At 34.7% G+C, this 15,951-nt stretch overlaps 1 protein-coding gene across 4 annotated transcripts in view; it reads left to right on the forward strand.

Moving 5' to 3' along the window:
• The first annotated feature begins 6,167 nt into the window (after positions 1 to 6,167).
• Positions 6,168 to 15,951, forward strand: part of LOC128211356 (scavenger receptor cysteine-rich type 1 protein M130-like) — a 42,693-nt gene continuing 32,909 nt past the window's right edge. For 3 of the 4 annotated variants that reach the window (XM_052916050.1, XM_052916052.1, XM_052916053.1), the window contains exons 1-2: positions 7,553 to 7,690; positions 9,395 to 9,463. In XM_052916050.1, the coding sequence (XP_052772010.1) occupies positions 9,418 to 9,463 (46 nt within the window). In that variant the 5' untranslated portion in view covers positions 7,553 to 7,690; positions 9,395 to 9,417. Of the gene's footprint in view, positions 6,225 to 6,487; positions 6,576 to 7,552; positions 7,691 to 9,394; positions 9,464 to 15,951 lie in introns of those variants that run through there. The other variant, XM_052916051.1, reaches the window with a different exon arrangement.

Here is a 15,951-nt window from a genome sequence, read left to right on the forward strand (position 1 = left end):
TAAATGTTGTGTTTGGCTAACCATGATTGTGACATTTTCACTTACTTTTTTATGTTTGTGGCCACTGCAATAAACTGTTGCTATGTTTGGAAAACAATTCATCATTGTTGTTCTCGGATTACTTTAAAGGGACTGTACACCAGTTTGGCACCGTTTTTTTTCCTGTAACGAAACTCAGGACAATTATTTAATAGAATGTGTTAAGCTTTGATTCATAATTATAGAGAAGGGACCAAAATGTAAAAATAAATAAAAAATAGCTGTCCAGTGTTGTATCCACTGTGCTACGAAGGCTTACTCAAAATGGGTGGTATATTTAAGCTATATACCTAGACATACCCAGTAATGTTTTTAATGAAAAAATACGAAATAATTGCTTAGCTAAAATAAATTGTAAACTATGTGGTACTTCAGTTAGTAAGATTCAATGCATTGTACACAATCATACCAAGTTTATGTCAGTTTTCGACAATTCTTTTTCTTGCAAATTGATCATCTTGTGCACAGTTGCTTTAACTAACGCCTACTTTTTATTTTTGAGTACAACATTGAACTTTGGACCATGTGTACTGTTTTGAAAACATCTGTTTATGTTCGGTTATCTTGTTTGTGTCCTTTTGGAGTATTTGTTATGCAACTGGAATGAAATTGTTTACCAGGATGTAGTTCTGCAAACAAACAGTAACGATAATATTGCCGGGTGACCTTTTCATCAACTTTTCAAAGCTACAGCATTAAAATGAAATTAAATGAATATGTTTGGAAAATAAATATCAAGCTTAGATATTTGGTTTGAAGCATTGTCTAATTGTCCTCACCTAAGAGTGTTCATATTATGCTCCTATATTCAAGATTAGGTCTCGATGATTTTCTGTGTTTATAAGAGAAAGGACTTAGTTCTATACTTGCAGCAGACCGAACAATGTCACCGTCCATCAGCACTTTCAGTGCTTTGATTATACACATGTTTACAAACAGTTTTACTTCATACATGTTCTCGGACAATATATACCACCACACATCGCAAAACACATCAGCACTCTTTTATCGAAAAATAATCATCATGATGGTAGAACAAAAATGTGACGTAATTATATTAATTATTATGTTGCGATAAAATCAGCTCATAAATACAATGTTTTGATTGGATTTTTTTCTCTCAAATGTTTGTTTCATTCATTGTGTTTAAAATGGAATGAATGACAGTTCTTACAGTTTTGTTTGTATTTATAAATGAGTTCTCACCTGCACGCTGTTGCAGTGATACCCTTACGATTGACAAAAGCTTCCTCATACTCATGAGGGGCATTGATTTAGATAATGTGACCCATCCACTAGTCCGATGACATTGGGAAATCCTGGAACAGCAAATAACCAATTAATATGTGATTATCAACAAAGTTGACCAAAACTAATTTAATCTTGACATTAGGCAACGCTTTCTTTACTTTATACCTCATGTTACACATTGAGTCCAGATCGCGATGGTTTCTTAGACCTGACTTGACGCTGGGTTTCAGATGTTGTTTTGAAAAACGCTGACACATTAAACAAAGAAAATAATTTTAACTGTCCATTTCATTATATTTATTTTTGTTTATAACATTAAAATGGTTTAAACTATAAGACGAGACTCCCTTTCACGTATATACATTTCTGGGCCCAAATGGCCACATCACAACGTTTTTGGACCCACAACACAAAATATCAATTTTGAGCCCACTTGACCCAAAATAATTTTTGCAAAAATGGTCCGAAAATGCTGACCCGATAAATGGCCAACTGGTCACCTGCGGAACTTTCACCTTGACCTACCCCAACGCCTCAGGGTTAATAAGCAAAATATATAAAAAAATAAATACAAAATAACCAAGCAATTATTGCACTGCAATCACTTATTGCAGTAATTTAGTACAATTTAGTTCAGGTTAGCAAGTATTCAAATCAGCATCAAATATCGATATAAAGTTTTCATTCTTAAGCAAATGAAGTGAGCAATAATAAATTTGCCTAAGATTTTGTTAAAAAAAAGTTCTGCTGAAGATAATCTGAACTGAACTCCCCAAAGAGCGGCAAAACAAGTGGAGCCCCGCCTCCTTGATACGAGATTGTAACTTTCAATATGATAAGCATTAGTCCACTAAGCAGTTCGGATATGGATATATTTCAGGCAAAGTGAGTTTAACCAAGCGTGTTCCTGATACAAGTTGCCAAATTCTGGTTGAATCACTCATCAAATTGCCATCGACTGTTAAATGGACGCCATCTGCAGATAGATGGTAAGTGAAAATATTATGGGCCAAAATGCACCCCCTATCTTTGAAATGTAACTTTTGCAGAAGCTGTGCATGCGCCGTTTGGCATTGTACATAGCAATGTGATTTTTGGGAATGGCGCTATGTAAATCTTGGCTAAACTTGCGAGTACACATTTCTGGTTCCAGGTAGGATGTTGCCAATAGTATCTACTAGCATCGTATAATTATAGAGTCAGAAATATGTATCCTCCCAATGCCATTCCCATTATTACCTCAATGCATAATGGTCATGGCTGGTGGCTGGCACATGTTTACGCGTTTCAGAAGGTTAGTAATTATTTACATTCCCTTAATGCGTAAGCCGCGTAATTCTGCCACAACAACTTCCATGATACCATGTGAAAGAATGTACAAAAACATAAAGTGTCCTATGGCCTATCCATGCTGGAATAGACTGTTTAGCAAAGTGGGATAACCTTTTAACTACGGTCTGCATGTAAAATAAAGTCTCTGATCAATTGAAAGTAAATAACGGTATGAAAGAATTGAGAAACACGTAGCTACTGCGAACTCCAATGAAACAGTATTCTTTTAAAAACCATTTATCTTCTTTATATGTTTATCGGAATCGGAACTCAAGAATGCTATATTTTCTCAAAAAAGCGGGAAAAGTCCCGGCAACGATATGTTAATTGCGGAAATTTTTAAGAATTCATTTGAAATTACTTCCCCATATTTGCTCAAATTGTATAACAGAATGTTTAATAGCGCAGAATACCCGCAGTCATGGGGAGAAGGTATAATAACACCAATATTTAAAGGTGGTAACGCTAGTGAATCTAAAAAATATAGAGGCATTACGTTAAGTAATATATTAAGTAAGGTGTATTCTCAGATATTATTAAATAGGCTGACTAAATGGGCAATTAACAATGAAAAATAAGCGATTCACAATTTGGTTTTCAGAAAGGAAAATCGACTATTGATTGTATATTCGTGCTATTCTCTATCATTGCTAAAACCCTTAATGGTGGTAAAAAACTGTATTGCATTTTTGTTGATTATGAAAAGGCATATGACAAAATCGATAGAATTAAGCTTTGGACAAAGCTCATACAAGAAAATGTAAGCTCTAAAATAGTACTTTCACTTAAGGCGATGTTTTCTGCGGTCAAATGTTGTGTTAGATACAAACAGTCAAGATCAGTCTGGTTCGAATCTGGCACTGGCCTGAAACAGGGCTGCCCGAGTTCAAGTTTATTATTTTTATTCTTCGCGAATGACGTCACGTCTAATATTAACAGTAATCGGGGAAAATAACTTTGCAAATATATAAGGAATAAGTACGGCGGCAAAGTAGGGTGGAACAGAGGTGACATGCGATGTTTTTTATATTTATCGCGTGCGCACGACACACTTAGCCATGCGCACGAGATAGTAAGTCGTACGCATGAGATACATAGTCGTGCACACAAGATAACTAAGTCGTGCGCACAAGTAACTAAGTCGTGCGCACGACATAATCAGTCAATCAATTCACTTCTTTCAACACGCCCACGATACGCTAATTCTGATTGCCTAATTATGTCGTGTGCACGACTAAGTATCTCGTGCGTCCGATTTAGTAACTCATGCGCACGACATAATAACTCGTGCGCACGATTTAGGAACTCGTACCCATGACAAAATTACAGTCCTACGCATATGTACCAGAGTGCGACTGAGATTCAGCAAGGGCTTATCAACTAGTAAATCACTTATAACTGTTAATCTCCCATTAACTTCAGCTGAAAGCCTAGCCATCACTAATTGCCCTCTTTGATCTTATCTTGGGCTGTGAAGTGGATTTCTGAAGGGTCAAGTTAATTTCTTTAGATGCAGTTTTTCATAATATACAATTTATTTTTTAAAAGTAAATACATTTCTTAACTAGAAAGAAGAAGAGCCCTTTGTCTTCTTTTTCTTTCCAGTCTGTTTCTTATGCACGGAAAGGGGGGAGGCGGTTTAAATAAGATGCTCAAAGACTTGTCGTGCTCAAGCATCGTATATTTTGCTCAAAGGTCAATGTCACTCTTAAGTTTTACAATTATGGAAGAATGTTGATAGGAAGGATGCATTTTTTGACGATGTTACAAACTGTGAAACATGTTGATCAGATAAGTGCTCCAGCTAAGCCTAAAATAGCAGGCATCCTACTGCCCTTTTTCAACACCCTACTGTCTTTTTACTACACCTGTTGTACCCTGTTGCTTCACAGAGAAAATTTTCAGAAAGTATAAATTAATAATTAAACATAATTTTGACACTAAATGAAAGATAACACCTTTGGTATTCATAACAATCTATTAGTATTGAAAGGTATCATTGAACATTGGCCGATGCAAGTGTCCATAAGGATCATTCAACGCGTATCAGAAGTGCCCTTTCTGTCCTAGCACCCTGCCCTTTAAAATTACAAATTCTGGCTGAAACAATCATTTTTGTGAAGAAATATACAATATTATATTGCCAATATGACACGTTTTTGAATTCATGGAATGAATAATAATAATAATTCGGAAATGTTTTAATAATGTATTTATTTATTAAGATCATGTGTAATGGATGATTTTTTAGATATATTAAAGTTTGCATTGGTCATTACCTCTTGAAAATTCACAATGCAGTTTCCTGAAATTCATTGAACACTAAATGAACTGTTCTCAGACAGTCCAATTGCACAAAGTATTACAACTTGACTGGCTTGTTGTAGTTGTTAATTAAAAGCGTGGGCTAAACAATTATTTCTTATTTTTAAGGAATCCCGTGACAAGGGTATTTATCTATTTATCTTTCTTCCGTTAATGTCAAACCCCTACTACGCACCTGGACATTTATTTTCAGATACTTCTTCAAGGTCTTTGAAAAAAAAACACATATTTCAGCATAAGTGTACATAATTGTGTTTATATTTTCATTATGAGTCATAAGTGATATCAACCAATTACTTATTCAATCAAAATTATTGTAACCTTTGTTACAAAATTGTTATAATGTGTTGAGGTAAAAAAATATCTCCTTAAACCAAATTGAAAATCTCAGTCTTCGTTATTTCTAGCAATATTCATTTTCTTCTAATGTCTGTAATCTTGAAACTTGATAGGATCATAAAACATTCCGGGATGATACTATCAGCAGCTCATGACAAGCCTTGTTATTATAATTAAATGCCCATCACTGGCCACTGCATAAGAAATTTTGGGGAAAAGTGGAAATCTGGTACATATGCGTTGGACTGATTAGTCGTGCGCACGACTAAGTAAGAAAAAATCGGTCTTCTGGCACTTTTGATCCCTTTATCCATCCTAAATCCGTTTAATATTAACACTTCGTGCAAGTAACAACCTTTTTGTAAAGCGAAGATCAGTCTACGAGGCGGGAAAATGACGTCACTGCACGAAGTGAAAACCCCAGATAATAGAAGTTACGATCGTTAATTACGATTCCTTGCGAGCGCAGTAAGGTTGGTTTTCAGATACCACTTTATACATCTCGTACCTTTCTCATTATGCCATCGTTAATGTTACTTTAACTTACGAAACCTTAGGTTTTCGAGATACCGCCCCCTGTACCTTTGTACTGAATCGTCATACAATAAGAGTCACGATCGACTACACTGAACTATTGAGGATTGTAACCTATTATAGTTGATCAATCGTAAGGAATCTGCCTTTGTCATACACAAATAGTTTATATTCGAACTTCCGTCGTTGTACAACTACCAATATTGTCACCGCATGTTTATCGTCAAGGCTCGTTTAAAAGGATAACATTTGGGACGTATTCTTACGATTTATCAAGATAAACGCCCGCACGCTTTATCGTTGGAAATCGGGACATCGGGACTGCAAGTATAATTAACTTCGAAACCTCGAAAGTGAGAGCCTATTTAAAAGGCCTGCCGAACATATGATACTGAAATTCAGACGTGAGTATTTATGTCATTACAACTATATATACGTATTCAATTTGTATAAATTTCAGGGTTTTGCATGCAAAGAAGATTAATGGTTATGCAAAACGTAAGTAGTAAAACGAGGATAAATTTGCTACTAGGAAGTGATTGTATTACACAAAATACTGCCGAACGTTCTGATTGGATGTTCTGACAGTAGGGGATTTTGTGTTTCGCAAATTAATGAATACCTTGGCAAATGTCACCATTTCAGGTATTAACAAAATAATTCTTAGCTTCAGGTTCCAGTTACTATACTAGTGTTGGGGAAAAGAACAACCATTATACGTCTACGTCATGTATAAAGAACTCGTAATTGAATAGGTAAGTAGATAATGTTTAGAGAGGAATTAACGATATCAAATGACTTTTTTATACACATGTTTATTCATTAAGGCGATACAGGTGAGCTACTGAAACTTAAATATTCGATAAAAAATATGTTTGCAATGTTAACCCAGAGTAACTAAGGAATGATGGTCTAGGGTTTATGATGGTCTAGGGTATATGATGGTCTAGGGTATATGATGGTCTAGGGTATATGGTGGTCTAGGGTATATGGTGGTCTAGGGTATATGATGGTCTAGGGTATATGGTGGTCTAGGGTATATGATGGTCTAGGGTATATGATGGTCTAGGGTATATGATGGTCTAGGGTATATGGTGGTCTAGGGTATATGATGGTCTAGGGTATATGATGGTCTAGGGTATATGATGGTCTAGGGTATATGGTGGTCTAGGGTATATGGTGGTCTAGGGTATATGATGGTCTAGGGTATATGATGGTCTAGGGTATATGATGGTCTAGGGTATATGATGGTCTAGGGTATATGATGGTCTAGGGTATATGATGGTCTAGGGTATATGATGGTCTAGGGTATATGATGGTCTAGGGTATATGGTGGTCTAGGGTATATGATGGTCTAGGGTATATGATGGTCTAGGGTATATGATGGTCTAGGGTATATGGTGGTCTAGGGTATATGATGGTCTAGGGTATATGATGGTCTAGGGTATATGGTGGTCTAGGGTATATGGTGGTCTAGGGTATATGATGGTCTAGGGTATATGATGGTCTAGGGTATATGATGGTCTAGGGTATATGATGGTCTAGGGTATATATGTTTTGGTTTGTCTATGCGAAACACCTCGCGTAACATCGCGCAAACTTCATCAAGTTATAAGTTTTAAATGAACTGAACACCTTCAAAATGATATATCACTCTTATTAGTCTTAACATAATATAAATTTGACGTGCCATAAAACTGTACACTATATAATTTTATGAAATAGGATAGTTCTCCATTGAGAAAGGAAAACTGTTTTGACAGACGCATAAGTGCATTTATAAGTGAAACATAAATAGTTTAGTTATTCGTAACTAGCAAACAATCACACTAAATGTATAGAACTCGGGAGACAATACTGGAATTATTTGGTAATTTGTATTTGAAAGGATACGCTTTTTGTTGTGTGTTTATATTCGAAACTTAAAACTAAATAGTTTTACGACACGGTCTTAATTAATCATAGCTGTTTTGTGTTCCGGATTCTGGAGTGTTTTTTATAATCAATCGCAATTAATTCCGTTCATGCATTTGCAATAATATAATAAAAGAGTAAATAGCATTATCGATTCGAAAATGTTTGAACCCGGTTTCTCGACATACTTTATTTTTTTGCCCCGACCGTAAATCATTCTATTGCCTTGAGAAATATTTTGTATCATTTGCTTGTGTCTTTTTTTGCTTCTAAACAGTTAAAATGGAATGTTTTTGGCTTTTAACAATACCAGTGATGCTAATACCGAACACATATTTGTTCTTAAGCATATAATTTATAGCTTTTGGTAACAGGAAAATCTCAAGAAAGAATTTGCCCAGTAAAAGTATATCCTATTTTAATTTATTTTTAAATTGGGGGGGGGGGGGGCATAAAACCGGGAACAAACATATTATTTTTAAACGCAAAATTGTCTGTCTTTGGCTGAAGTGTATTCCTACTGACAACGAATACGTTTGATAACTAGTAGAAGGGGTATTCGATAAAAAAAAGCGTATTATAATTTGTTAAGGAGAACTCGTTATGTAAAAAGGGCAGGATAAATATTTTGTGAATCTGCTTAAATTGAATATCAAAGAGTATATGAGTTAAATATAAAAGAATAATGCTATGTGCATATCGAAGACGAGTCACGATATTAACGTGCAATGGAATCGTATTATAATTCTACGATATCAATTTAAGAAAATAACGTGTTTGAAAGCATAAATTATATTCATTATTTCTTACGCAATACTTACAATTGAACAATGTGATAACAAATACCGTCAAAACTCTTATGCCGAAGTCATTGGGACCACGGGCAACTCATGGAGATAACGACAAAACCAGAACATCGAGATAACAGAACTCGACATAACGAGCTTCGACTGTAGTACATACCAATAAGGCCAATAATAAATAACTGTGTTTGCGATTACCTGATGATAAAATAGAGTCGGTAGGCGGGATTTATTTTTCAGTTTTTAACCAACACGCGCATAATACTTTTCTACGCAGTAGTAAACACAGTTTCATTTTCATATGACAGTAAAATGAAAAATTCTGTTGTATCGGCTCAATTGTCTCATATTCAAGCTTTTCATTATTGACAAAAAAGTCCGAAACACAACGTTGAATTGAATGTCTGAAACCATAACATTTCGTTCGGAAACACTATACATACATGACATGTTACTTCCTTTGTTTATTATCGGAGCAGGGACAGGGTTGAATGTTCTCCATACTGCGTTTAGTTCTGTTGTTTTTTTAATTATATAAGGCATTCATGCCTGCGTAATGAAGGCATTTTTTCAAGTCCACTTAGAGTATGGACGCCGCCAATTTGTTGACCAAGCGTATTGGTAATACAGATCAGGAATGAGTGTTTATTCTCCGTACCGCAAAGGAGACGCACTCCCGGGACCTTTTTCTTGGCGAAAAACTAGGGTCGGTCAGGTTACTGGAAACACGAGCTTTTTGCCTAAGAACGGAGAATGCCTATCATACTGTAGCCCTATTGGAGATACTTCGACATCAGTATATATATTCTAGTTAAACGTTCAAGAAATGAATATGATAGTGATGTTTAACTTTACAGATCCTTGATTATGATTTGAGAAGATGAAACCGAAGCCAGTTTGGGTCGCCATTGCACGAGCAGTGTTTTGTGAGTAGACTTCGTACTTCCTTTCTAACTGTATCAGAGTGTTTTACCGCCTCTCCCCCTTAAAAATATACTACTACTACTACTACTTCTACTACCACCACCACCAAAACCACCACAAACCGAGCGGTATTTCATAAAACAAACTGCTAACATATTTACATTTTTTTCTGCACTTCCTTGACTAAAATTTATAAAATGATTAATCAAATTATTGTATTTGAAAACAATTATTAACTCATAAAATTATAAACGTAATTACGAATGATTTTTTTCTAACAATACTTGTATATCTTACTAATGGAAAGAGTTTAAATCATTTCCAAATATGTGTGTTCTTTCAAATCTGAATCACCTAACTGATCAACTATAAATAAGCTTATTTAACATCTCCCGAGTTTTCTAAAACGTTCAAACTAACACGGCGAGTCTTTTCTACACTTCCTCTGGTCAACAGATTTAAACTACAAGTTCACAAACTTGCAAAAATATATGCCCAACTTAACTAAGTCTATTTCACCTTTCTACTCTTATATTATAAATTGCTGCATTTAAAACTCACTTTTCTAAAGACCATCATCATTATTGCACCAAACAGTAAAACGACAGTCACATGCGACCCGGTCATATAGTCTATACCAACGCCTTTTGTACAATTGTTGCAATGATTGTGGCAATCTGACAATGGTATTTTGTTACACGCCTTGAAATGACTACACACCAGATACTCCCACACATGGCAATTACAGTTCCTTAAGCAAGGCTAAAATTGTCAGTGTGAGCTAGTTTGAAGAATAAACGCAACGTCAATGTCATTGTCTCAGCTCAGTTCTCCCATTTAAAATTAGCTCATAATGGTTTCCAAGTTTAACAGAAGTGCGGAATGTTTTTTTTCTGAGCACCTTGCAAGTCATTTGACCGTTTCACAGACTAAATTGTCAATAAGCATTTTAACAACGCTGTCATTTTCAGAAGAGTTAACCCTTCGAATGTTTCAATCGATCAATTTCATCATTGAAGTTGATCTTTCGAGCTCTGTGTCTACGTTGGTTCGCATTTTCTGGTATCTAGTCCCTTGATTGATAGAAGATCCCTAACCATGTTGACCATCAGATTACCAATAGCCATCTACACACAACAAACTGACTCGATCCTACTCCATCAGTCATTCAGATTAACTACTCACAGTAAAATCTCGCATTAAGGAACAGCCCATTCGAACACTATTTTAGGGGATTCAGCCAAGCCTAAACTTCCGGTTTACAAACTGACTAATGTCTTTATTTCTATTAATTGCATATGAAAACCGATATTGCCCCTTTAAAGTATTCAAAACAATTAAATTACCAATGTTTGAAAATGTACAAGATGTTTGAACAAATAATTAAATATATTCAAGAAAGAAGCATGTCTTGTGTGTACTATGTACAATTCCAATCTGCTTTACCGGTATATGAAAAAGTGTTCAGCGTCTCCGTTTTATTGGGGATTTTCTTACATGGGAGGTAGATTATTCAAAATGAAAAGTTTCGAAATGTATGAAAGCTTCATATATCAAGCCATTGTGCTATTTATATGGGCTTTGTAATGATATCCATCCCATATAGTTAAAAAGATGAATAGATAGAGTTTTATTAGATTTCTATAATAAGAGCTAAATTAAGTGCATACTGTCCAAAGTTAATTGCGTTAGAAGATACCAAGTATTATGCAATGTTTTATTTCGTGCATATGGCGAAAGAGTTGAACGTTTTGGTGAATGATAGATAACTCGACCATTTCTCTCTGGCTGAAATGGAAATGATAACATTTGATCATTTTCATTATGGCTTGAGAAGAACTACGTCAGTACTTGCAGTAAATATACATCTTTGGGTCATTTTGTTTGTGCAGCAAAAACAAATATAGTATGGTTGAATGATTAAGACATTTTGATTAAAAACATTCTAATATCTACCTTACCTTATTGGAGCTTATTTTCATTTTAAATATATTGATTCACGAAAGTGACCATGCAAAGATGTTTGAAAAAACTTATAATACTAAACCTTATTTGTTATTTTTTGAATATTACCTTGAAATCACTTATTAATTATAGAATTATACATGGTAAACCATGCCGTTGGGCTGATAATTGCCCCAGTGGGAAGAATAATTACCTGAGGGCTTTAGCCCAAGCTATTAGAAATAACGAGTAATTTGAAATTTAGTTGCAAACCTTTTTCACGTGTTTTTGGAATAAGACGGCGACATTTCCATTCTTCAAGTATTTCTTGTTTTTACTTCGGCTGATTTTGACGTTCATTCAAATATGTGAACACATAGGGTCCATCAAGCCTATAACGGGTCAGTTTCATAAGACTCTGGGCTTGAATGGCCCTCGCCATTTCGCTGGAATAATTAGCATTTCTAAGCAGAAAAGGTAAAACAAAACGTTTCAACAAACATTTCCTTGTCTCACTGCTTTTAGACCTTCACCGAATGTAAACATCCGCTATGGTTTCCGGCAGTACTCGTTACGGAAACACGGAAGGTGTTATTCACTTCCTCTGCACCGTTAGTGCCGTTTAAATCCCTTTATAAGCTTTGTTTGCGTAATTTATTTGGCTACTAGGTATCCGTTGGCCATAGTTATATCGTAAAGATGACGTAATAGGGCACGTTCTCGTCGTCGTCCGGCAATTTTGCCATAATCGCCCTGAAGTGCCGTGATAATCCGACTGGTGGAAACTATAATCCATTTTGCGGGAACGAATTTCTTTAGTAAAATGTTTCTTTATAAAAGTAGCATGTGTATTATGGATATCTAGGATCAGTCATGAGTTATTTCATGACAAGGTAAGTAACTTTGCTTGTAATAAAGTATAGTTATGAACAAGTTCAGTCATGCATAACTCCACCGCCTTTATAATCCTCTGTTATCAAAAACAAGTTTCAGAAATACGATTAGCAGAATCAAAACTGATTGCTGTCGTTGAAACTTGAAACAATGTGTGTGTACAATGTCAACTGTACTATTAAGCTATTAACTGTGTCAAGTATTTGTTTAAAATTGAAAATATTTGATTTAACTACCAAGAGTGTCTCAAGCGGGAAGAGAAATAAATAAAGCGCCGGAAACGCATACATTTAAAAATAGATAATTACAATGCGAGATCGTATTCTATTTCACTTGCGGTCATAAAAAAATTGTATTCACTTAAATGCATTCGAATAATTGACTAATTTGAGAATTCCATTGTGATTTGTTCGTCGATTTCCATGCCATTGACTGTCTGAGACCAGGTAATGTGACGGTTAAAAGATGAAAAATGTTTTATACGATTGTTTGTTCTTATAAGCAACATTTTGTATTGATTGAATTTACTGCCATACTTTTTCTGCACTATAGTTGTACACTTTCTATGCACGGGACTACTGTTTAATTTTGGACCGGAATTAGACTACCACTTAATCTTGACCTAGAATCCGGAATACCATTAAGTATAAAATGACAAAAAACCTTAATACTGCTTGAATTTCGTACGACCATAGATCATATTTAATCAGGGTTTGTTTGGTTATTGTTTACATTAAATCAGTTATGCCACCAACCTCGCGACACAAAAATAGATTGGTAAGCACGGCACGATACACCTGCCGAAGTTTTAAAAACAGTTCAAGAACAGTGCAATAACATTAAATGACCTATTTAAGAACAAAAAGTAGTAGCATTCAAAATTCTTAAAATTGAAATTCTTTACGCCGATTTTTAGCAACAAATATCTTTATTACACTCGGGTCATACATACATGACAACATGAGGACAAATAAGTTTAGTCAGCAGTGTCAATAGAAGCTTAATTATACTAATACGAAGAAGAGAGGCTTTGTCTCGAGTGGCGGGAATAAAATGGTTTTGTGTTTTTTTCATGGTCATACATGTATCGAATTTATATCTTATCATGGAAAAGAGGGAGACAGTTATTTTAAATATATTTACAAAATATGAGGGATAAAAGGGATATTCAATATAGTGCCAGATTTCAAAGTCTGTGCCTTGGACAAGCATATCGTATAAATAAATTACAAACGTTATTGGGGAACTCAGTATAATTAATTTAATTTAACAAAAACCTAGAGAAATTACACTGGCTGACATGCGTTGCGTATTAAATGTTTCACAAATAAGGCTACTCTTGTCAATAGTTTAACATTTGTGCAAGTTAACAGTTCCTTGTATTTGATTGTATTTGGCCTATTGAAATAATAGGTTGGTAGGTATTTTCTTCTGACATTCGAAAAGGATGGGCAAACTAGTAAGAAGTGGTATTCATCACCAAGGTCTGACCTACAAATATGACAGTATCTTTCTGCGTAGTCAACATTATTATACCTTCCTATTTCTATCGGGAATTTGTGGTTCGCCATACGGAATTTACTCATAAAGAGTTTCAAATTAGGAGCAAGATTTAAAAAGTATTTTTCTAATTCGAGGGTTTCCTTGAACAGTGAGTAGTTTTTGCCTTTAGAAGAATTATTCATTACAGAGTGCCAATCTTGTTTAAACTGGTCGATAAGGACTTGTTTAACACATTTATGTAAATTAGGGTTTATATTTGTAGATTGTTCTAACCATACATTGGAAAACCCAGTATTATCTAAAATTGATTTGATGTGATCTGTCCATTTAAAAGATCTGGAATTATCATTTTGCATAGACTTATAGCAAATATGTGATAATTTAGTTTGTTTACCTCGAAGAATGGATATCCAGAATTTTATAATTTTACATTTTATGGTAATTTCTAATGGGTATCGTCCAGTTTCACCATACAGCATATAAGCAGACGTGCTCATTTTAGTTTTTGTTATTTTTCTGAGAAAACTAAGATGAACTTGCTCAATAATTTTTAGGTTTTCATAGCCCCATACCTCAGCAGAGTATACTAGTATTGGCAATATTGTATGGTCAAATAATTGTAATTGTAAGTCTGTCGGTATATCTAGATTGTAAATACGTTTATATAGTAAGTGCATTGCCTTTTTGGCCTGTTCAACTAAATGTTTTTTTGCGTTAAGAAAACTTCCCGAGCTTGAGAAGAATACTCCTAGGTATTTATATTTAGTAACCGTTTCTATTATATTTTCTCCTATTTTGAAATTATAGCGAGTCGGCCTATTAGTGCCAAAAACAACTACCTTTGTTTTATCGATATTGACCTTTAAATCAAAAGTACTGCAATAATTATCAAAATCATCAATCATTTTTTGCAAATCTGTTTCAGTTTCGCTAAGTAGCGCTGTATCGTCAGCGTAAAGTAGGGCGAGTATTTTTAAATAGGTAACCAAATTTTGTTCGTTGCGTACACTTATTTCGACTCCTGTATTGTCCAGATTAAGAAGGTAGGATGCTAAATCATTCAGAAAAATTGCGGACATAACCGGTGACAAATTTTCACCTTGTCGGACCCCCTTTTTACTTTCAAAGAATGGTGATAGTATGTTATTATCACCGGAAACACAGGATTTGATATCGCTGTACAAGTTGTATATCATACGAATGAATTTGCCTGATATGCCATACTGGAGTAGTTTTCTCCACAAATAAACTCTGTTAATATTGTCAAATGCAGAGGAAAAATCGACATAACAGCAGTATATTTTTTTCTTTCTAGCACGTAGTAGATCTATAAGTTTATACAAAACAAAAATATGATCAGTCGTTGCATATTTTGCTCTAAAACCGGCTTGATTTTCTTCTAGTATATAATTTTCTTCCAAATATTTATTTAATCTATTATTTAACAGCGATGTGATTAATTTTCCAAGATGACTTAGAATTGTTATTGGTCTGTAATATTTACAATCTTGCGGGCTTCCTTTATTTTTATAAATGGGCCGAATAATACCCGCTGTCCAAACTTCGGGTATATGACCGGTCTCCAAGATAATATTAAATAATTTTACATAAATTGGCATAAGTGATGAGCACGTAGCTTTAATGTGTTCGTTAAGGATGCAATCAAATTGAGACGGGCATTTTCCGTTATTCAAATTGTTAATACATTTTTCAATTTCACAACGGGAGAACGGCCGATTTAGTATGTCATTATTTCTTGTGCGGTCTAAGGGAGGCAACTCGAAAACTTCTTGATTGCTACTATCATTCAGATTTTTGAAATGGTTATACATATCTGATAAGGGGGGTAGAGCACTGCGAGTTTTTTATTCACTCTGTTAAGGTACGACCAGTACTCTTTGGGTTTGTGAGTTTTTAAATTACGAAGTTTACGCGCTGTTATTTCTTTATGCTTACTTATAAATTTATTCATCGTACTTTTATAAGCGTGACTAGCATTTCTTAAGGAAAGTTTATTGCGCAAAGACCGGCTTCCTTTATATTTCGATTTAGCCAAATTATATGTACATCTTGTTTTATGACATTCTGGACCAAACCAAGGTTTATTATTATTATTATTATTGACGTTATAGTGGGTTTTGCATTTTGT

This window comes from Mya arenaria, chromosome 12 (assembly GCF_026914265.1).
Source record: "Mya arenaria isolate MELC-2E11 chromosome 12, ASM2691426v1".
Taxonomy (NCBI): domain Eukaryota; kingdom Metazoa; phylum Mollusca; class Bivalvia; order Myida; family Myidae; genus Mya; species Mya arenaria.